The following is a 25,274-nucleotide window of genomic DNA, read 5'->3' as shown; positions in this document are numbered from 1 at the left end:
CCTATCTCTATCTCGCTCTCTCTCTCTCTCTCTCTCTCTCTCTCCAAAACACACACACACATACACATACTTCTGTTCTTTCTTCCTTTCTTTCTCTTTTTCTATTCCCAGTTCTTTTCTAAATCTCTCTTTTTAATTATACTAATAATCATACTAATTTAATTTCTCTTTCTCCTTTTCTATTACACTTACACACTTCATTCCAGAGGTGGAAAGAGTACTGAAAATCCCTACTTCAGTAAAAGTACTGTTACTTATTAATAAAGTATTAATAAAGAAAATTACGGAAGTATGAGTAAATAAGTAGTTTATTGTAAAACTACTTGAGTATATAATCAAAAGTTACTTTTTGTGTATCCACAGTCACCACTTGACTCAGCTACATTATTGGAAAGTAGTAACTAGTAACAATATTAAACTAGTAACTCCAATAGTTTGTTCCTCCTGTATGCTAGTGAAGTTCTCCTCTTTCTGCTTACACTAAACTTGCTGTCTCTCTGTAGTGTTTTTGTGGCTGAGAGCTTTTGTGATTGGCTTTCAGAACTGAGTCTTTTAAATTTAACCAGGCTTTCTTCTAATTGGTTTATGAGCTGACACACATCTTTTATTTTTACTCTGTAGTGTTACTAAAAATTAAAGTGGCAAAGTAAAAATGTTTAATCATAAATTTACTCAAGTAAGAATAAAAGTACTCTGATGTAATTTTGCTCCAAAAATATCATTTCAAGGAAAAATGCACTAAAGTACAGTAAAGAGAGCAAATCTGTTTTGTTCATTTCCATCTCGTTTTTCTGTCTTTCTTTCTCTCTTCCTCTCTCTCCTTCTCCTTCAGTCCTCTCTCTGCCTCTTCTGTTTCTTTCTGTCTCTCTTGTTCTCTCACTCCCACATATACACTAATTTTTTCATTCTCTCACATTCATACACTGTTCCTCTTTCCCCCTCTCCCTCTATCTCCCTCTTGCGCGCTGTCTCTGTCTCTCTCATATCTCTTTCACACACACACACTCTCTCACACACACACACACACACCACTCTTCTTCCTGTCTCGTATGTGCATACTCTCATCTCTTCCCTCTCTTTCTCTCTCTCTCTCTCGCCTGGTAATTCTCCTCTGTCTTTCATCTTCAAATAATCTGTGTAAAGATTCGCAGTGGAGGGAGAAGCTGTATTTTTGATGATGGAATTTGTGGGATAAACAAAAGATCTCAACAGCGGGTAGCGCTAAACTTTTCCTTCCTTTGATCGCAATTTACAGGCCACAGTCACCCACCACCCCTCCCTCGTTCTCTTTCTTTTTGTTTCTCTCTCTCTTTTTCACCTTTTCTCATATCTTGGCCAATGGAGAATCTTTCTCATCCTGAAGGTTCTTTATTATACACACACAGCACACGTCTGGCTTGCATTACTGCCATGCCTTGGCTCCATATCACACAAGCTGGCAAAACATAAACCTGCAACCTCCTCTGAAGACGAGAGAGAGAGAGAGAGAGAAATTTTCTAATAAAAGTGGAAATACCCATGCCTGATGTTTTCAAGCTGTTGTTTGTAGTAAGAAAGATTCAGAGCAGAAACAGTGAGCACTCTAAAGTCAGCTCAGTTCTACAGCACTCATATATACATTCCCATACTGACCATGCTGATCTCTCTCTCTCACTCTCTCTCCCCCCTTTGTAACATCTCTTTCTCATCTCTCTTTGCCCCTGTTTACATCTCTTTTCCACTCTCTCTCTCCTGCCCCTACACAATTTGTAGCAGCTTTCTTTATAGCATCTTTCCCTGTTCATCTGTCCATCTTTCTATCACTAATGTCTTGCACCATTCATTTCTAAAACTTCTTTCATTCTCTCTTTCTCTTTATGATTTTTCTTTCATACTTGTAACATCACTGTATGCCCTTGTCTTCCTGCCACCTCTCTCTCTCTCTCTTTTCTTTCTAGCATCTTTCTCTCCATATTACGCACAATCCATTTCTTCCCTTATTTCACACCATCCATTTGTATCTCTCCCTCTGTTATTCTTCCTATCTCTCTCTTCTCTGTAATGTTTCTGTCTCATCTCTGTGTCCCCACACTAATCTCTTACTCTACCTTCTCGCTCCATCCCCCCATCACCCATCTATCCATCCCTCTCTTTCTTTCTTTCTAATATCTGGCACCTAGGAATGGGCCCTATTATGATCTGCTGTCATTATCATGATATAATTCAATGTGACAATATTTTATCAATATTATAATAAATTGCATCACAGTAGGTATTGTAAGTACAGCTATAACGCTAAACTGCATGTTACATTATGGAGAAAGAATAATTAGTAATAATTACAAAATAATCCTACATAAAAGAATTTAATGCTGCACAGTATATGAAAAACACTTATCTGTTCCCATATTTCAAACCTTGAAAAAACTAAATATTGTGTTAGATGTTGTGTATTGAGAAAATACAGGTACCTTCAGGTTAGAGTTATTATGCTTTCTTTATAGTAAAACATGCAATTGGTCAATCTTCTTTCGGTACGGAAAATATCCACAGTATCCCCAGAAAACAATATTGTGATGTAATGTATCACAATATTGATTAAATATTATATTGCCCATCCCTACTTTCCTACTATTATAATGTTACATATATGCATACATCATCTAAACCGCTCATCCTTCCGGGTCGCGGTGGGGTGCTGGAGCCTATCCCAGCTGTCATTGGGCGGATATTATAATGTAACATTTTTGTGATACATCGTACACCTCTTCTTGCATCATTCCACTTCTTTTCTCATCAGTCAGTCGTTCTCCATCTGTGTCTTACTATCTGGTTATTAGCTCTCTTCTATCCTTGCTTTATTCCTTTCTCACTTTGCCCTCTCTTCATCCACCCATCCGACTACCTCTTTCACTCTCATTGTAACATCTCTGTGTTGCTCATGCCATCCTTTTCTAACATCTACCCCTTCTGTTCATTCAGTCAGAATGGTAGAGCTGAGGAACGAATGGACGGCACTGAAGGAAAAGCAGATGGAACCACCTATAGAGCCGCACAAATAATGCCAGGGGCCACACACACACACACACACACACACACACACACACACACAACTTGCAGAGGGGGTGGGTAACCCCAGGCGATGTCTGAGGTCACCCAGGAAGCCCAGAGAGATACACACACACACACACATGGAAACAAGCATACACACACACTGCACCTTTGCCCTGGTTAAAGGAGTAATCCATCCTGTCAAGTCGAGTGTTGCCTTTCCACATGACTTCCCTCTGTAGTACAACGATGTGCACAGTGCTGGAAACACACACACATGCACACACACACACACAGCTGCAAGCACTTTCTTTACTAATGCTATCTAATTCATTAGGCATTAAGTAGTCCTTGTTCTGAGAGAACTGGCTGAGCCAGTATGTGTCACTATGTAGAGTTTTAATAGAGAGCTAGACAGAGCGAGAATGAGAGTGAAGGAGAGAGCGAGTGATGTCTCCCAGCTGTTTTTGGTGCTTGATGAGGCTGATATATTTACATGCAGATCGGCAGACCGACAGTTGTGGGTTTTTGCTGCTTTTCTGTGTGTCTCTGATGCTGCTTTCATAGGCTGGTTGAATGGTCCCATTTTCAACGTAATCTTGAATTGCTTTATAGTGCTATGTAGAGGGTTGTTGTCTTTTTAACTGTGCCCAGGACTGCCAAATCTAGCACGTTAGCCAGCTTGGTATCTTACTAATAGTTCACTCATTGTAAAAATGTATATAAAGCAACCAATAGTTATAGAGATAAATGTGTGTCTTAACTGTATAATAGCGTATGCTACTAAGTAAAGTTGCATCTAGAAAAAAAAATATTTCTCACTGTCAGCCACTGAAACTGTCTTTTGAGTTAAGGACAGAAACATGTTAGTTAACATTGTTTTGGAAGCTTTGACTTACATTTTTTGGTCCTTGCTTTTACCCCTTTTTGTCCATACCTCTTCTTTTCCCTGGCTTTGGCTCCTGCTATTGCTTTTGATCCCTACACTTACCCCTGCTTTCCCTCACTTTTGCCCCACCCCTGCTCCTGCCTGTTTTTGCCCCTCTCTGTCCCCCTGTTCCTACTCACCACCTTTTTTTGCATATTCGCTTGCTTTTGTTCCTGCCCTTACTTTTCACCTACCTCTGCCTACATTTTTTGCCCCTACACTTCATTTGCCCTAGCTCACTTTTTGCGCTATGCCTGCTCTTGCCCCTGATTTTGCCTGTGCCCCTGCCCCCAATCTTGCCCCTACCCATGCCCCAGCTCATCCCCTGGTTTAGCCCATTCTTGCCCCGTCTTGCCCTATCTTGCCCTAGCCACCACCCTTATGCCTCCTTTTGACCTATACCTGCTTTTATTCATTTTTCATTATTGTCCCTCTGCTTTTCCCCCAACCCTACCCCTCCTTTTGCCCCTGCCCTTGCTTTTGCATCTGTTGTTACTCTACCTCTTCTTTTGCCTCAGCCATTGTCCCTACTCTTGCTCCTGATTTTGCACATTTGCCCCTTTTTGCATGCCGCTTCTTTTGTCCTTTCTCCTACCCTGCCCAGCTTTTGCCCCTTCTCCTACCCCTATCCCTACTCTTTATGTGCTGAACGAATGGACTATTTTTGTGAATGGTACGCTTCTGTTCAGCAGTGACCTCTCACTGTAACCTGATGTCCAGTAGCTTGTTTCTTCATGCAGATAATTTACAGTAGGCATTTTTAAATTAATAACCGTAGGCAGTCACTCTGTGTTTGTTTGAGTTGGTCTGCGACGTTTAGCGTTCTGTGCTTACACGGCCACTTCTGAGTCGCCTCCAGCATCCCTGTGTCATTTTCTTGGGAACTGTATATTTATGTGCCTCAAATATCTTCCACTATATATTTAGTTGCCAGATATACAGACTTTCCATTTGAAATATGATGTGAATTTCACTTGACAATGGTGAGTTATTTATCTTGCCTCTTTCATTTCCTAAAAAGAATCAGACAAAACCATAAAACATCATAAAACAAAAGTTGACTTCTAAAATGGACACTGTTCAGTGTTTCCTTTATTCTCTGTGATCAAAATTCCAGCTGTAGGTTGCCATAAAAAGTGACATGAGCTGAAAGTGGGGGAGACATGAATGAAAGACAGAGATCCGAGAGGAGATAAAACATGAGGACATTTTTATAAGGCCGCCACAATGTTATTTATGAACGCTGTGTTTTAACGCTGGATCGCAGGGCCTGTAGTTCTGTGCCTTTTGCTATGATGCATTCTAATACAGCTTCATTGATAATTTAACACCCTCTTCCCCTCGTGCTGAATGTAAATGGCCATTTAGAGGCCATTTTCTAGCCTTCTGTGGCTGTATGATATTCACTGGTCGTCCGGTGTGAGTGCTTTCCCGTATTACCTTTTTTTTCTATTCAAAGCCTGGTGCCAGTCATTGAACCACAGCATTTTTAATTAGGAATTTAATTACCAATAATGCAGTTGATCAACCAGTCTTAATTAATTTATGGAGACAGAGGAAATCAGATCATTATGGGCACGCACACATACACACAGATGCACATACACTTGCAGCGCATTGTATGCTACATTCAGACAATTGACCTGTGTTGTTGCCTGGTATACTCATATACTCATAAAATTAACAGCAAATTATTATTATTACTAGTATTATTATTATTATTACTGAATTTTATTTTTTTTAAAATTAAGAAGTCCCTGTACTTCATTACATTTAAAATGTAAATGTGAAATTACAACATACTACGTAATTATTAGGTGGAAATTTTTTTTTGTTTGTTTGTTTGTTTAGAAGAAAATCTGATTGTCCCACTGTTTCAACCTGCTCTGTAGCAGTGAAGTGTGTTTGTGTGCTTGTGTCTGTTTGTGTGAGATAACCTCATTAGCCCTCGTACACTCCTCCGTCTGCATCTCTCAGCAGATCAAAGCAGGCCCCGCCTGTTCTTGGCAACAGCCAATAAGAGCACTAATCCTCAGTGGAAATATCCCAGTACACTCTGTGTCGTCCAATCACATACTACTTTCACTCGAACATTATCTTCGCATCCTGCACTCCCGCACTCATCCCTGTTCCTCCACTTATCTCTCTCTCTCTATCTGTATCTCTCTTTCTCTCATTTTCTCTCTCTCTCTCTCTCTCTCCCTCTCTCTCTTTCTTTCATTCTCTCTCTTTCTCTCTCTCTCTCTCTCTCTGTCTCTTTGGGCCAGGGGTGTGTCACTTATCTGTGGTGGTCAAACACTCTTCAACACACACACACACACACACACACACACACACACACACACACACACACACATGTGTATACTTTGCAGAATGGGGTCAGACTTGACTCTTGACTCAAAGGCTTCTGGAAGAAGCGCTTCTTTCCTCCCTCTTGTTTCTTGCAGTCTTTGCCTGTTTATCTTTCGTTCGTTTGTTCTTTCTTTCTTGTGTTTCTTATCATAAACATGTGGCCCTCACTTAACAAAATAAGCAAAAAGAATGAGGGATCGCTGGAAAGAAGGTGGGAGAAAAAGAAAGTCAGAAAGAGAGGAGGAAAAGAAAAGTTTGTTTGAGCGTGAGCGGCGAAGCACGTATGGAGCGAGAGAGTTCCAAAACAAGGCCAGCCAAGAAAGAAATTAAAGTACTGCAATTATCCAAGCCCAGAATTAGAAGCAGAGAGGGTTTGGGCTAATAAACATCTGAACAGCACCCGGGGGCCTGCGCTGTCGTTTATTTCTCCGCTGTCTCCCATTAACCGTTCTCTCCCTTTTTTTTCTGTCTGTCGTTTCCCAGGATGTTGTAGGTAGATTTTATTAATTCTTGCTGGCAGAGTTTAATGAAAGGTTGTTGGCTATTTTTTCTCCCCCGTCCCGCCCGCGCCCGATGCGCTGATGTTTCGCTGTTTTCTTTTCCGTTCCCTAATGGCTGCGTCTGGGTTATCAGTAACTCCTGACATATCAGAGGCCAGTAGAGAGCGACCATCAATTACAACCCCCTCCTCACCACAAACCCACCAATACACTGCACAGGCCCCTGAAGACCAACTCCTAATACACACACTCTCCTACATAATCAAAACCACACAGACACATACATGTGGTCAGAGCACATGCATGGGTTCAGAAACACAGCCTTTTTGGTTTTTTATTTTTAAAAAAGTTGTTAATATGTTGGTTAGAAGAAAAGAGTTATGAGAACACAGGTTTGGTTCCTGAGGTCTAGCTGCACTCCTGCTGTTTGATTAGTTAAATTCCATCAATTCCATCAGCAGCACAAAACACTGGGCTTACCCACGCAAAAAAAAATAATAATAATAATAAAAAAAAAATTATTAAAAAAATTAAAAAATGTGTTTGTTCCAGATGTCTCCTCGACACCCCTAGCTATTACATGGATTTTTTGGGTTTTCCTAAAGAGAGGGTTGGAAATGGTTGAGCTAACACACTGAAACAAAAAACATCACTTACTGTAAGAATATTATTTGTATTTATTGTAATATTAGTGTTTTTGGGAGCAAATTAATGCTTACCGACCAGACAAATTGCTTTTTAAATACAGTTTTCCCAGGTACCTACATTTTTTGCACAATGGCATGTGTACACTGAGAAAACACCTGAGAAAATTACATTTAAAAAGCTGTTTATTGGGAGATCGCGAGTTCCGTCCCTGGTGATGCTACAACCATCCATGGCCGGGAGTCCAAGAGAGCATAATTGGCCTTGCTCTCTCTAGGTGGGTAGGATGGCCCCCCTTCTCCCCCCATCACTCAGTGCGATGCTAGTCAGCACAGGCGTCTGTTAGTTGAAGTAACAGAACTGGCGGTTGGTGCTTTCCTCCGAGTGCGTTCAGCTGTTCAATGACGTTGCATCAGCGGCAGTTCGAAAAGATGCGGTGGCTGGCTTCACAGGTCTCAGAAGAAGTCTGTGCTAGCCTTCACCCTCCTAGCACTGGTAGCATTGTGTGATTGGGGGAGTCCTAACTAGTGGGTGGAATTGGATACAACTAAATTGGGGAGAAAATCAAAAAACAAAAAACAAAAAAAAAAACCTATTTATCTGTGCCATAAGTGTTTAAAAAGTTCTAAGTTCCAAGTTTTTGCTCAGAAAAATGACTTGATTTGAAGATTTGAATAAATACAACTAATATTAAAATAATAATTAGTGATTTTATATATGTCATTGTGTTCGCTAAACCATTTCCAAACTTCTCCTCACGGAAGCCGAGTTATAATTGTAGTTATCATCCAATACCTGTTTTGGCTAATCAGTGCTTCAGGAAATTAAATGTGGTGTGCTAGTGGTGGATTTTGACAAATCTGTTCTCTGGCTAGCGGCATCGTGGATAAGTCAGGAACCTAAGTAGCTCTTAACATGTAAAAGTTGTTTGAAAACACATTTCTTTTACATGTTACTGTAATTATGCTTATTTGGTGGAAAAACACACCTACTGTTTAGATAAAATGTTTATACAATTTGCTTATTGAATAAAATGTAAAAGAAAATCTAGAGGTAGAAAAAAGCAGCAAAACAAACCGTCCAAGCTACGCGTACAGCCCTGAGTGAGCCATGATAAAATAATATACTGTCTCGAAATTGCACACCTAGCCGTGCACACACACACACTGTCCCAGAAAGAAGAAAAGCATACTGTGTTAGCAGAGTCCAGAAGGTGGGGGGAGATTTGTGAATCCTGGGAAGATTAAGTGTACAGCTTAGCGCAGGCTGACCTCTGTTTCACGCTTTTTTTCTTTCTCTCTCTCCCTTTCTCTCTCTCTCTGTCTCTCTCTCTGTCTCTGTCTGTCCAGGTAAACGACGCTAAGCTGATCAGGGGGCGGAACCTGCAGTGAGAAAGAGAAAGCCGTGTGGTCGGTTTGTGGGCGTTTGCGTTGTGTGCGTGCGTGTGTGTGTGTGTGTTGTGCTCCGTTGTGCGTCATGCGGGCAGGATGGATGTGAAGGAGCGCAGGCCCTACTGCTCGCTGACGAAGAGCCGGCGAGAGAAAGAGCGGCGTTACACAGGCTCGTCCGGAGACAGTGAGGAGTGCCGCGTCCCCACACAAAAATCCTACAGCTCCAGCGAAACACTCAAAGCCTTTGAGCACGACTCCTCACGCCTGCTGTACGGAACACGCGTTAAAGACATGGTCCACAGAGACACGGATGAATACGGACGCCAAGGTGGGTCACCTGGCCTTAACGCACCTGCACACAGAAATTAGCTGAAATTGCATTTATGCAGATCCCTCATCACGCCAAGTCTGTCAGCCAAGACAAAGTGGACTTTAGGCTGTAATTATATTTTAAAGCAATGGTCATTTAATGGCTTAAATGTAGTTGATCAGCCAAGATATGTTTGCCATCTGATGTACAAAATTTTGTACATCATTGATCTATGGTCTCTATGGACAAAATTACAGAAGTACAGACAAGAAAATTGTACTTAAAATAGACAAATAAATACACATATATAAAAACAGACAAATAGACATTTATGGCATACATACAAAATTCAGACATCAACATATAGCTACTGCAATTTTTAGCTGTGATATGTACTTTTCTTCATTTCAGTTGAGTGGAAATTAAAATTTGAAAAATTAAATTTGCACAATTCTTCTCCCCAGTATGACATACTGTTTTCTATCAGGCAAATTTCAACATTTTTCCAACCTCATCTCAGATGTAGTGTAGCAATCATTATATGTTTGGTACACTGTACAAAAATGGACAGACAGACTACAGTCCCCCCCTTACCCCAGATGTAGACAGTCAGCCAAGACATTGTGATATATAAAATTTACACAATTTCCCCTAACTGAAATGTAATTGACAGGTTTAGTACACTGTTATTTATTATATTTTATAGTATTTGTTTTTTTTTTGTTGTTTTATTTTTTGTGCTTGAAGAGTTCTAGATCCCAGACGTGACGAGGGTATGACAAAACACCTCCCACTTCTGTTATGCACATCAAGAATACTTGCTTGATATTAATCTATTAATTTAATTTTATACTTCAGAATTTAATTTGATTTTATTTGATTTCATAATTCAGAACTATTGGTCCACTATAAAAGTGATATTGCTAAGACTTCCAAATATCCATCAATATATCTGATATCAAAAATAATGCCAGCTGATTTGAACCCTAATAAATTTAGAGACTTTACCGTTTTTAATATTCTGTTTAAATGGAGTTACATAATTAATGACATTTGTTATTGTTATTTAGTTCACATTTACTTCTTCCATTATTTTTTTCCATGTCAAAAAATAACAAAAACATGGCAACAATAACATGCAAATGATGTTATTTGTTTCTGTACACACACCAATAACTTTTCATCAAATTCAGATCATAATAAAATATTTTTTACAAACACAAATGTGATATAGATAAAAAGTTTAGAATCTGCCCTTTGCGCTTTCTGCAGAATTTCTGCTTGTTTCAATAAGCAGAAATTTGACGAATAAATAAACGAGTGAGAAATTAATGTTTTGAAATAACAGCATGCTTTTGTTATTGCCATTGGTAACTGCAGCTTCTAAGGATTAAGAGTTTAACTATAGGCCTACCACACAAACTGCTAAAAAGAATTGAAACTAAACATGAAACTCACATTTAAGATAAGCTTAAGTTTAAGACAGACTTATATTTGTCCACTAACCTAAAAACCCAGCATAGAACTCCCTCTCCCTGGCTTGAACTTCTATATTTGCACTGTCTGTCTGAACACTTCACGGCCCATCAGCAATAATAAATGGTCCCTTGACGACCTAAACTGTTTTACTGTACTGTTTCACGGCCCAAGTGTGCCTCAATTGGTTACAGTCACTTTTATTCCTAATTACTAAATGCAAATGGTGCGCGTGCAGTCACCTATCTTTCATTACATAAACTTCTCCACAGTAATTTACATCTATATTTATGGTTAACCACATTTAGTAGACATTTATTCAGGGTGGCTTATAGCAATGCTTCAGGGTCTGCTTGGAAAACCAAACCTTAAGCTAGAGCAAATAGGCCAATCAGAGTCTAAAGATACCCTCAAACTAGAGGTGTAATGGTTGACGGTTTCACAGAATGGTGCCTTACCCAGCTCTGCACAAAGTTTATTTCTTCGTACATCATTGGTGCCATGTGTGTACTGAAATGCAGTGTTTTTGGAATTTACTACCAAGGCTTAAAATGGGCGCGTATCGGTTGGGGAGGTAGGAGAGACTTTGGCACAGAACATTGCTGGAAGCATTGGCTGTGTTGTTGGTAGCCTGCGAATTGAATACGGAGCAGAGCGCTCTCTCAGTGAGACAAATAAAAAATCATGGTTCACATCATGTGCATCATGAGCCAAACTGTAGGCTGCAGAGTTGTGGATTTCACTTTCAATTCAGAACCGTTACACCACTACCTCAACCCTAAGTAAAACATTGTCTGTCTGTCTAGTATTTTACGTTCTGTATTGCTGTTGTAAGTCAACTTCGTGTTTGAGAAAGGTGCTACACAAATAAAACCTAATTATTGTTTATTAAGACAGTGTCAGACCCAAGATTTAATCGCAGACAATTTAGTCCCATTTGTTTTTTATTTTTTTCCTTTCTCTCATCAAGGCTGCATCCGAATTTGCACGAGTAAAGGTGAGTGTGTAGCAGTGGATGCTGTAGAAAGGGATCTACGGTGACTTCCCAGTGTTGTTAGCTCAGTAGCAGTGGTGCTGAAGCAGGGAGCCCTGAATGCATGTGGTGGGTGTGTGTGTGTGTCTGTGTGTCTGTGTGTGTGTGTGTTTGTTTTCATATATTTTTAGAATAAAAATGTCCTGAAATAAAAATCAGAAAAATAGATTAACCCACAATTTTACAAAGGCACCATGTATCATTTTTTTACATGAAAAAAAAAAAATTGAGCAAAACCATTTCTTTTTGGTTCCTGAGGTTAGGATTATGCTTAGGTTCAGGGTTTGTCTTAGACAACTCGGTAACACTTTCTATGATGCCCGTATTTATAAGCCATTACAAATGTGCCTATAATGCTTTGTAACTTGGTAAGAATGCCTTGTAAGTGTATTTATAAGCTCTAATAATGCTTCATAAGGCTCTATAATTAATTCTTTGATGACTCATAAACATGTAGCAACATAGTTATAATGCCTATTAAATGGATAATGACATTATAAAAATTATAAAAAAAATTACAGTTAAAAAACCATCACTGAATGCTTCGAGTAAAGTGATTGATATTTTGTTCTTCTTCTTCTTCTTCTTCTTAGTATTATTATTATTATTATTATTATTATTATGTTACTGTTATACTATTATACTACTTATTATTGTACTATAAACTTTATTTTTGTAGTGTGAGGTGGAAACATTTAATTCCAAAATAATTAATTCTTAATTTTTTGAAAATGTGTTTGTCTTACAATATTCGAATATGACCAGAATGCATAAGGGGCACCTAATTAACCTTGCAAAGTGGGACGGTCTCCCATCTGATCCTGGAATAATAAAATAAAAGTTATACAGCATGTTATATAGCACACACTGACAGACACATAAACATTATGTCACAATTAACATTCACATTTGATTGACTTAAAATATCAATCATTTTAAGCACTCAGTGATTGAATTTTTAATGTTTGTAATGTTTATATAATTGTTAATAAGTATTATGCATACATACATACATCATCTAAACCGCTTATCCTTCTGGGTCAAGGTGGGGTGCTGGAGCCTATCCCAGCTGTCATTGGGCGTAAGGCAGGATACACCCTGGACAGGTCGCCAGTCCATCGCAGGGCAGACAGACAGACATACACAGTCACACACTCACTCACACCTAGGGGCAGTTTAGCGTGTCCAATCAGCCTGACTGCATGTTTTTGGACTGTGGGAGGAAACCGGAGTGCCCGGAGGAAACCCACGCAGACATGGGGAGAACAGGCAAACTCCACACAGAAATGACCCTGGTCGCCCGGCCGGGAAAATAAGTATTATAGATGTTTCATAATTTTATACAGGTCCATTTAAAAGCATTATAATGAATAGTGACATTTGTGTTACAATGTTTATAAGTCATCAAAGAATGAATTATAGTACATCATTACAGCCTAATGAGGCATTATTAGACTTTGTAAGTGTTTCAAAGCAGTGTTACCAAGTTGCAAAGAGTTATAAGCATATTTTTAATTAATTATGACTACAGACTTGACAGAAAGTGTGAGCCGCAACTCTTATTACATACTGTTGCTGTTGGACAAAAACCTGCTTAACTTTCAATGTAAGATCATGTAAAAAGGTATTATTTCAGGCAATTTTGGATCATTTCTCCTGGTTCATTAGAAATTTTTCACACACTATAAAGGGCATTTGCCCTTAAAATTATGTCAGAAATGACACGCACATCATGTACAAAAGTTTGAACACCCTCAGTAAATTACACCTCAGTGTAATTTTTACATTTCAAATTTCAATGCACAACCAACATAACGGACCAACATTCTCCTTACCAACATATTAATAACTTTACGGAAAACAAAACATTCTTGTTTACTGTATTTATGTTAATTTGTATTTATTTGAAACATTTTATATTGTTGTTTTTTCTGGCAAAATTCTATTTTTTTTAGGACTTACTGTACATTCTTCCATAATGTTGAGATAGATAATGTTAAAATGACAGGTGTGTGTGTATGTGTTTATGTGAGTGTGTGTGTGTGTGTGTGTGAGTGAAGGTTAGCCCACCCCTTATCAGTCACTGTGGCGCTAGCGGCTCTCAGTCTGTCGGGTGTGTTTATTTTAGAAACTGGCAAAGTGGCAGTGACACCACATTATAGTGGGACATAAAAGGTGTGGCCTAACTCAGACTGTTAATGTTAGCCCACTATTAATAGAGGGAGACTGAAAAGCCGTGAAAGAGAGAGAGAAAGCACAAGAGAGGGAAAAAATGAAAGGAAAAAAGAGAAAAGGGGGAGAGAGGGAAGAGAGAGAAAGAAAAATAGAGAGAGAGAGAGAGAGAATATCCGGAGTGAAAAAGACAAGGGAGAGAGAAGTGAGAAAAAGAAAGAAACAACAAGACAAAAAAGAGCAGGCGAGAAAGAGAATAGAGAATGAAGACAAGGGAGAAAGATAGAGTGACAAAGAATAAGAGAGAAGAGAAAGAAAAAAGAGCAAGAGAGAAAAAACAAGAACGAGAGAAGGAAAGGAGAAAGAAAGAGCAAGAAAGGAAAAGAGCAAGAGGGAAAGAGAAGAGAGAACAAAAGCGAGAGAGAAAGAAAGACAGTGAGAGAGAGACAGACAGACAGAAAGAAAGAAAGATAAAAGAAAAGAAGGAAATCCTTCTTTACGAATCTATCTGATATAGTGCAGACGCTGCCAAGTTGCTGAGTATTTCACTTTGTCCTTGACATCTCCCCAAAGCACTCATGCGGAAGACCTTTGCACACACCATCAGCTTTGTTCCTTTCATTGCCTGGTATTTTTGAGTGTGGCTGCTGACCACATTAAAAAGTAGAGCACGCTGGATTAATCTGGGCAATGCGAAGGGCAGGACTGGCGTATGGAAATAGTTAATTAGTGAGTGAGTAACAAGGCCTGCTTAGTATCACATTCATCTGGGGGAATATGTCCCATAGCTGGTAATGGGGTGTTCTCCACTTCCCTAAGAAAGTTCCGTAAAGGTCATTACCAGTTCATTGATTGCTTTCAGAGTCGAATTAACAGTTCATAAATATTTCAGAGAAAGGCCATAATTGCTTAATTATCTTATCATGTACAATTTCATTTGCACTAATTGGTGTTCATTTGGAATTTATATGATTTTAATTGAACTTCTGTGCAACTTCAATTATTACTCTAGTTAATGGTCCGTATGCTTAGATCAATGATTTTTTTTCTGCCTTTTGTTATAGCAACTAATCCACTGAAACACTCAAGTCTTAGTAGGACTTTCACAGTGTGAGTTGAAATCAGTTCACATGCACACATGTCTACCTTTTGAGCAGTGCAAAAAAGGAAAAAAAAAGCTGATCATAGTTATAATAATTATAAGTTAAAAACTGTATTTTAATTAATTATAAGCAATCTCACACTCTCTATTTTGCATTTTACCAATTACAGTGGGAGAATTTTTTTCATACTTGCACATTTAAATCAGTTTATTTTTTTCCAGTTAAAAATACAGTATATCATCTGTATGCATCATTTGCGATTTCCACAGTTTTGCCTTTTTCTACATTTTTACCCCATTAAAAATTGTTCATAATGGCCTGTAAAGTGCTACACAGTTCAGCCATGACTGCCAAACTTAAATAAATTATTCATAACTTTAAACACACTCAGATGCTTTTTTCCCAGACGTTTGTTGGAAACTGTTGGCAGTAGTGTTTGACAGAATCTCTGTATCACAGTGATTATAAATAAAGTGTTTCTTCTCTGCTCTTTTTGGGCCTCTGTAGTTCAGGCCTGAACACACACACGCCTTTCACCATGGTGGATAATCTCGCCCCGGTGGAATGCGGCCTCGTCCACAGGCTAATTTTACACAACATGGCAAGTTTGGAAATCATTAGATCCAGATTAAAAGGAAGGAAATGAACTATACATCTCTGTGTCACTTTTAATTAGAATGTCTTTTGAAAATGGTTCCCTTAAAATTAAATTTTTTAACTTGACTTCATAATGGATTCAAAAATTAATTGTGTTTTTGTTGCATTCTTTAATTATCACAAGTGAGCGCCTTCATTTTTGATTATTTTGTTCTCTGATTTGGCTTACGCAAGACTTTTTATTTTTTATAACAATTAGGGCAGGAGCATTCGAGCCATAAGTAAATAGCCAAGTACGCTCTTCAGGCAGCAGTTAGTGTAATTAGCTGCAAAACTTGCTTCATGCAGTGCAAAATTCTTAGGTGTGGATGCTTCTGTACTTAACTGAAATCCAATAGCAAAGAATCCCTTTAAAATAATTTCTCTCACTCAAAGTTTCAGAATATATTCCATAAACAGTGTTCATTGCAAAATAATGAACTCATCTTAAGTATATATCTGCATATTCTGCCTGCATTACATAGAAAGCATAATAGACTATTGCAAGGGGGTGAGAGGATGCATCATTATTATTATTATTATTATTATTAGCAACATATGTGTAGCATTATCAATGTGTAGCATTAATCTGCAAACAAGAAAAGGAAATAGGCACAGGAAATATAGAAAATATATGTGAAAACATCTGAATATGAGACAGACAGTGAGACATCAGTCACGCTAATGCTGCCTTGTCATTCAGGGCCTATAACCTATGTGTGCCATATTACCCAACACACTCTCCCACTAACTGAGCTCACCCTTTGTGTTTTCATAAGTCTGTGGATTGAGAACTTGTACAGATTCATGACAAAATGGTGCTACAATGGAGCTGGAGTAAATAAGTGAGTAAATAAATACATTTTATTTATAAAGCACATTCAAACTTATGTCAGTAGACTGAAGTGCTGTACAAAGTTATTATTAAAACATCTTCTGACGTTTTTCTTTGGTGCCCTATGTGTACCTGTGTGCCATAAATTATTTAAAAAAATAAAAAATAAAAAAATACTTTTTAAACTTTTAAGGCCAAACATTTTAACTCAAAACTATCACGACCAGTGTTTTGGCCATTGTGCAGCATATTCATAACCTTTCATGTAATAATTTTCTTTAAGGTAGCTTATATAGTCATTAAACAGTTCAGATATCTGGTTCCTATCACCACTACTGTCAACAATTCTAACTCAGTATGTTTCTCTAGAGTGTAGCATTTTGCATCAAACCAACCTGAATGACTTTGATTACATTGTAACAATTGAATTATGCTAAAATTTTAGAAAAAATTTAGAAGAATTCCCCTTTAAGCATCAATATACAAGACAAGTCTGAGACACACCCACGGCTGACCTATTAAATAAAAACTAAAGTAAAAAGCTAATGTAAAAAACATACTGTCAGTCTTGACTTAAAAATACTAATAGAGAAAGCATACTTAATGTTCAGTTTTAGGCTGTAGCAGTAGGTGCAAAATGCGTTATTATTATTATTATTATTACTGTCTTTTTATGTGCGAGTAATGTATATTTGTCTTCATTTGGAAGACTTTTCTGAATAGTGGACTTGACCCAGAAGCATCCACTCTGTGTAAGAAGCAGTTTTCCGTCACAGTTGTAGAACTTCACGCTGTTGTTGTTGTTGTTGTGGTGGTGGTGGCGGTAGCTGTTTTGCCTTTGAAGCCAGTTTACACGTTGAGAGCCTGGAGATACTTATGAAATCATCAACCAGATTAGAGGCCCTTTAACCACCAGCCTGACTGCCAAGCCACCATAGTGTGGTTAAGCCATCTTCTCTCCATCTGTATCACATTACCCATCAGTGTGTGTGTAAGTATGTGTATGTTTGTGCATGTGTGTTTGTGTGTGTGTGTGTATGTATGTAAAATTGCACTCATAATCTTTTAACTCTGTAATTTTAATGCAATTAAAAATGAATAGAATTTAATTGTGAAGTTGCCCAATGGTGAAGTCAGTCATGTGCCAAGACTGACTTTTTTTCCATTGCTTCTCCAAATGGTACCTATTAAGCCCCACAGTGGGTCATATGACATTCTGATTACAGTAGTTCAGGGCCTAGCACAGCATGAGTATAAATAATGTTTAGAATCAGTGTAGTATATGACATGAGTGTAAATAATATTTAGGATCAGTAAAGTATGTGACATGAGTCTAAATAATATTTAGAATCAGCGTAGTGTATGACATGAGTGTAAATAATGCTTAGAATCAGTGATGTATATGACATGGGTATAAATAATGTTTAGAATCAGCGTAGTATATGACATGGGTATAAATAATGTTTAGAATCACTGTAGCATATGACATGAGTGTAACTAATGTTTAGAATCAGTAAAATTAATGACATGGTTATAAATAAGACTTATAATTAGTAGCCATTTTTCTCCTGATGCAAACAGTGCACTGCTCTGGAGACTGGAGTTCATGAATGTCAACATTTCTGAAAGGTCACCCAAATTCCAGTTTTGTGATGTCTGAATCCAGAAAACATGGTAATAAAAATTAAGAAATTCACACAAAACAACAATATAATTTATTTCATTTTCATATTCATTTCAAATGTATTTATTATCTTCAAGTAAGTTATAGCAGGTATATGTGTGTGTGTGTGTGTGGGTCATCCTCATTCCACTGAAACACACTTGCACTCCTTTCTGTACACACTGAATGGGATGTGCTTCTTTAGAATTAAGTGGGCATTTGTTAACATAATGACATTTCTGCTTACAGCTGTTTTTCTTTTCTTTTCTTTATGTCCTCCCAAACAGTTGTGCTTGGTACACTGCTGCATTTTTTGCGTGGCTCAAGAGTATATGTGTAGGTCTGTGTATGTGTGTCTGTTTAGTGGAGTGTTATGTGTGTGTGTGTGTAAGAGCTGTGGGCAGGCAGTGTAGTAGAAGAGTGTGTGTTTGTGGTTGCAGATCTGATAACAGTTCCACTTTCAGTGTGCTGAGACCTGGCAGAGTGTGTTGAACAGCCGATATTTGAGCATCTGATGAGACTTAATAGTCTCTTTGTTGCACACATGGTGTGTTAGGGTTAGTGCTGAGTAAGCATCTGCCTATATATAAGTATGTGTGTGTGTGTGTGTGTGTGTGTGTGTGTGTGTGGCGCAGGTGAAGCAGTGTTGTTTACAGAAACTCCTTTTATCTTTCTAGGTTTTTGTTTTAGATAGTTGATGCCATCTTTATTATCTTATCTTATTATCTATTATCTTTATTACAGTTAGGTTTAGTATATTCTTCTTGCATATAAATACTTACATACAGTCATATGCAAAAGTTTGAGCACCCCTGGTCAAAATGCATATTTTATTGATTTTCTAAGTGAAATATGGTAACACATCCTCCACAGAAAATAAAATTAAATATGGCTGATTTTAATAATTAGCCTTAAAAATGTATTTCTTTTCCCATTACTTTCTATTTACAATTTCCATTTACTTTCTATTTATTAATTTATTGCAAAAAAATAAAACACAAAATATAAAATATTCAATAACATTTGCACGTTTTTCAGTGCAGCAAAAAAAGTCTTTTTTTTGTTAAAATGTTCAGAAATGTGTTCTCTGTAAAGGATGTGTTCACTTACTTTCACTTAGAAAATCAACGAAACAGAGGCACCAAGAAACACAGGAGCCATAATTAATATATATATATATATATATATATATATATATATATATATATATAGCTGATGTCGAAAGAAAACCTTGTATCTCCATTTTTGTCGTTTTGGCATAATTTGAAAATGCCTGCTGCCCTTAACATTGTGTGTAAATTTCATGAAAAATGGACCAAGGTCCATTTCCTTTTCCTGTAAAGGAATATATATATATATTCTTATATACAGACACCTGTACAGTACTGTGCAAGATTTATGCACCTGAGAAAAAAAAAACTATGTATTTGATCAGTAAGCATTTATTTGCTCAGAAAAAAACACTAATATTACGATAAATACAAATAATAATAATACAATGAATAGTGATCTTCTGTATGTCAGTGTGTTAGTGTGACCATTCCTAAACCTCTCCTCATGGTACCCCTTTATTAATTGTAGTTATCATGGATAACATGGATAGTTTGGATAATCAATCCTTTACTATGTTAAATTAAGTGTGCTGGTGATGGAGTTTTATACATTAATATTGGTACTTTTTACTAATATTATTTTTTCATTATAATTGTATAATTTATTATTTAGCATTTATTGTATGTTGTTGTATATTATACATAGATATTATAGATGTAGAGCTACAAGCTACTGACCTTAAAACCCATACAGAAACAGGAGCTTCTGAGCTTCCCACCTGCTTCTGACAATGTATTTTTTGTTTTTGGTCTGTGTGTGTGTGTGTTTGGCCCAATATATATATATACACCACAACTGTCAGAAGCAGGCGGAAGTGTGTTGTTTACAGAAGATTCAGTTTCTTTGGTCAGTTAATACAGTCAGAAAAAAGGCTGAAGAAAAAAATGAACTGGTGCCATCATTTTACAACTTTATTTTTCTTTTCTTTTCTTTGGCGCCAGGGATCTTTTCTTTTCTCTGTGCTTCACAAATGGCTCCCCTGATGCCAGCAGGTCATTTACCTGTCAGCTTGTGTTTTACCAACGATCCTCTAACCCCCTCTAAAACACACACTTAACCATGCAACAAAGCATACCTGAACCCCCCATCACTCTATCCAACCCTTCATCTGCCTATCCTCCTTTTCATCCATCCAAAAGCAGATTGCTGTAAGAACTTAATTTAGAGCAGAGTCAGCATATGCAGTCTTTATTAGCTTAACATAAAATGGAATTAATAGTGGCTCATTTCAGTTTGTGAACTGCCAACTCAGACAATAATCTAGCTTTAACGCCTAGATTTCTAGAGTTATTACTCTCATCTTGTTATGAATAATTATGTAGTTATGTAACCTATTTACATTTAATTTAAGTTCTCTATGTACAGGTTAAGTGTAGACTTTTTAGTTTATTTCAAAAAGCATTGTTTTTTTTTGGGCCAAACAAGACACACAACACACACTTTTCATCTAAATTCAACTCCTAGTAAAAAACTTTCTCTTCTTATAAACACAAATGCAGTATTAATTTAAAGTCCAGACTCTGCCGTTTCTAGAAAATTTCCACACTCTTTTCAGTGAGCTACAAGGGAGAAATAATTAATACATAATGGCAACATGTTTTTGTTATTGCCAGCAATAACTGCAGCTTCTAATAGACGATTCTACTAGAAGAGTTTTTGCTGTGCTTGATATAGTTTTATATATATTTGTCTAATTGCTTATTAATAATGTGAATATTTTAAAAGCATTTTTAACTGTTTTAGCTAGGTGTGTAGGTGTACTGCATCATCCAAGACTTATACCATGTATGTGTGTGTTTCCAGGGCAGAACTTTAACCTGCGGCAGTTGGGCATCTGTGAGCCAGCTGCCCGGCGCGGTTTGGCGTTTTGCGCTGAAATGGGCCTCCCTCACCGTGGATACTCGGCCGGCTCTGACATGGACACCGAGGGCGAGGGTGTGATGTCACCGGAACGTGCCATGAGGCTTTGGGGCAGGGGGGTGAAGTCTGGCAGGAACTCCTGCCTGTCCAGCAGATCAAACTCAGCCCTCACGCTGACCGACACCGAGCACGAGAACAAGTCCGACAGTGATAACGGTAAGTAGAACAAAAAAAATAACACACACAAAGCAGCTCCTATAATCCTACACTGACCCAACTGGCAAAGGCTCGTAACATCTCAACCTGGGCACTCACCTGTGGAGCCAACTTACAGACTTAACGCCTCACGTCCACATGCTCCAGCATGTAAACGTATTCTGCTTGTCGGTGAAAAAAATATTCAGACATTCATGTCTAAAAATGTTTGTGTGTATGTAGACATTAAGAATGTACACACATACGCTAACATTTTGCACGTATGATTTGCACATATATAGTACTGAGCAAAGATCTTGGCAATAACTGCATTTTGTGTTGTTAAAAATCATAATATCCCTAGAATCAATGCAAATAAATTTTAAATACATTAAAAAGAAACAAGGATTTTTTTATTTGACAAAAGCAGTTGGCAGTGATATCTTGTGAGCTAGTTTGAAGAACAAAGTTCAGTTCCAGATCTCTCTCATGGAGTTGTTAAGTTCCATCACAAGCACATTTGAACAAAAAGCTGCAGCATGGTAACTACAATTAATGCTGACACTTGTTTAATTAATGTGAAGATGGATTGATTAGATAAGCTAGGTACTAAATGATAACTCTAAATACTGGGCTCACACACATCAAATCGGTAGTTACTGTATTAATGTTATTTGTATTTGTTAGAATATTAATGTTTCTGCTCAGCTTCTTTAGCTGAATTGTCCCAGGTGACCTGACTGGTGACTCGTCTCAGACTCTGCCTTAAATTTAAATGACTTGTACCTCAACTCAGGCTCACTAGCCAGCCGTTTCAAGTTGTTTCGTTTGTCTTTTAAACACTGCATTTACTACGTGATGCTCAGTCACTGCGGTTCTGTGTCTCTGTGTGTGTAAGTGTGTGTACACGTAGATGTGTGTGTACATACAACAAGATTTCTTTACCTGTGTTCCTCATCACAGTTTTGTTCTAAAGGCCCCACATATGACCAATCAAAAGTACACGTGTGGTGTATGTGTGTGTGTGTGTGTGTGTGTGTGTGTGTGTGTGTGTGTGTGTGTGTGTGTGTGTGCATGTGTGCATGTCTGCGCGCACACTAAGTGCTAGGATATTTCACCTAGCCGTCTCTGGAATGCTCCTTCTGCATGAGTGAACACACATAATAGCTGATTAGCCCAGCCAGTCGGTTTGAAGTGCAAATTTGATCAGCTTTAAAACCTGGAGGAGTGATGGAGAGAGAGATAGAACTACAGGAAACAGGCAACTGCAATCTATCTCTTTTCTCTCTTTTTTCTTTTTCTTCTCTCTCTCTGTCTCGCTCACGCTTTCTCTCTCTCTCCACCGCCTCCTTCATTCATCTATCTCTTCCTCTTAAAGCAAGCATGACGGATGTGAATGCTCAAATGCTCAGGTGACAGACGCTGCTATTGAACCTCCTTTCTGTGACTTCCGTCACATGAAAATGACTTTTTTTGGAGAGGAAGCAACACACAACACGCACACATCCCACACAAATACACACAACACACACATAAACATGCATACCACACACACAAAGCACACCCACACACACAGCACAGACAAAACACACATACATCCTCATAGACACACACACACACATACGCACCCACACACAATGTTATTTTAAACGTTATTTATATTTATATTTAAATATTTCAGTGGTGTTTCCTATTCCTCCTTATGTAGCCAATTGAGACTTTTTTCTTTCTTGTTTTTTTTCCTAAGAGGAGGCTCAGTCTGCTGACACATACAGAAAGTCTGCATTTTTTTTTTTTATACCAACCACTAATTAATTATCTTTTGTTCCATTTTTCCTTTCTCATGAAAAAACCTCTCTTAAATTATTCCCACTAATAAACTGGTTTATTAAGATTCTCCTGACTAACAGGTGTTGTATATGAATAACCTTTAAAAAACTCGTTCTAATCGCTTTCATTATCACCTTTTGCCTTAATTAAGAGGAGCGAAATGCTGAATAGGCTGAATGACTCTGACTGTGTGAGTGTGTGTGTGTGTGTGTGTGTGTGTGTGTGTGTGTGTGTGTGTGTGTGTGTGTGTGTGTACCATTATGAGATGAAGTTGGGCTTTAATGTCTCTGATGGCCGGAGCAGTGAGCAGATGCTTCAATGGGGGATTAAGCTCTGTACTACAAATTCATTTCCTTTAATGTATTTAATATTTCTGAAAGCAGCTTTGGCTCTCTAGCGATGTGTGTGGTGCCTGTGTGTGCATGCAAGAGTATGTACATGGGAAGTGAATGTGCACATGTAGACCTGTGCCGTGTCGCGGTTAACAGAGTTACTGCAGTAACAGTCTCCAGTGACAGTAAAAATTTACCACTGGTTAAGAAACATACATTTATTGATTTTTTTCATGCAACAGTGAGCAACAGTGAACTTTTAAACACCGAGTTATGTGACCACATTCATGGTACCTGACATAGATGAGCTGTTGAGCTGCACTGGTTAAACATGTGTGCGGCAGGCAGATGTCATGCCTAAAAACGTTGCCTATATGGTGTGGTGTACAATTTAGGACATACTCAGACCACAGAATCAAGTTTCAGGCATCAGATGAAACAACTACAGATCTCAGCTCTCATACAGTCAGGCTAAGCTTGACTGTATGTATTCTTTCTTAGTAAATTAATTACATTGATGTACATTATATTAGAAACTAGTCCTATTACTGGCAGTGTATTATCGATTCACTTTCCCTCAAGCTTCTGTTCTTGTATGTATCGGCAGTCCCGTAGGTAAAATATCTCCAGTTGTATCAAGCGCTTTTCCTGTTTATATGCTCTGCTGGCCGCACGGGAGCAAAGCGATCTGCAGCATCTGAATGACTGACGGCTGTTTGTATTACCCTCTGCTTCCAGCACTGTTCAAACTGGAGTTACCCGCAGCTTTCCAGCTACTGCAAGAGTTGTTTTGTTATGTATGTAAGTAGGTAATGGTTTACACATATATTTACACGATAAAATATGTTTTCATTCTATTTACATTCTGTTTTGACATGTTCGAGTCTGCACTTCAGACTTTTTCCTGTATGTTTTAATGTCAGCATATGACAAAAACATGGTCATTTTAGAGATGGCTTTTGTGTCTGCAAAACAAGAATGCAGGCATAATAACTTAAATTCAAACTATAACTCAAATTCATTCTAAAATATCTTCTGTGTGTGTGCGTGTGTGTGTGTTATAAAAAGTTCAAATACAGGGGAGGGTTATTCCATTTTTTACAGCAAGAGAGAGAGAAAAAAGAGTAAGGAGTAAAGACAGATAAAGAGAAGGACAGAGGATAGGTACCAGAAAAGAACAGGCTGAAAAGAGAATGAGAAGGAGAAAGAGACAAAGCGTATGGAAAGTAGAAAGAGTAGAAAGAGAAGGAGAGAGAGAAAGGGGAATGTGAAGACAAACGAAGACACGAAAAAGATATGTACTGAAAGAGAAGACAAAACAAAGAGAGAGAGCAAAGCAGAGAAGAAGAGATAGTTAAACAAAACAAGGTAGAAAGGACAGTATATTTATACTAACAAAAGTGAAAGAAAGTGAAAAGGATAGATACCAAATAAAAAAGAAAAGAAAGTGAAAGAGAGTAAGCATGGAGAGAGCAAGAGAGAGAGAAAGAGAGCAAGAGAGAGAGAGAGAGAGATAGTGTAAATACACACAAGCAGTGTGTTTAGGTGTGTGTCTCTGAGGGGATATCTGAGCCTCAGCTCTGTCACTGGGTCACTGGACACTCGCTCATCTGACCCAGAGGGAACAGAGCAGAGTGCAGTGAAATAAAGGAGCAAAGAGAGGATCACATACATGCACTTTAGTGTGTGTCTCTAGTATATGCTGCAGACAAAACCAAACACAAAAGCCCAATTTTATATATAGATTTTTTTTTCTTTTTCCTCTATGTGTACTTGTTTTGACTTGTTTTCATCACATATCTGATAAATGTCCTCTATAACTTTGTAGACAAAGGGACTTAGTCTTGGTGTTGATGTTGGTGACAGGAAC

The 25,274-nt window shown here is 38.0% G+C and overlaps 1 protein-coding gene across 2 annotated transcripts in view; it reads left to right on the top strand.

Annotated features, from left to right (window-relative positions):
- Positions 1–25,274, top strand: part of tenm3 (teneurin transmembrane protein 3) — a 452,242-nt gene that overhangs the window by 98,987 nt on the left and 327,981 nt on the right. For both annotated transcript variants that reach the window (XM_036574879.1, XM_036574878.1), the window contains exons 2-3: positions 8,805–9,174; positions 20,991–21,263. In XM_036574879.1, coding sequence (XP_036430772.1) covers positions 8,943–9,174; positions 20,991–21,263 — 505 coding nt within the window. In that variant the 5' untranslated portion in view covers positions 8,805–8,942. The remainder of the gene's footprint in view (positions 1–8,804; positions 9,175–20,990; positions 21,264–25,274) is intronic.

Source organism: Colossoma macropomum, unplaced genomic scaffold, assembly GCF_904425465.1.
Source record: "Colossoma macropomum unplaced genomic scaffold, Colossoma_macropomum, whole genome shotgun sequence".
In the NCBI taxonomy this organism is placed as follows: Eukaryota; Metazoa; Chordata; class Actinopteri; order Characiformes; family Serrasalmidae; genus Colossoma; species Colossoma macropomum.
This window is presented reverse-complemented; position numbering and strand designations above follow the sequence as displayed.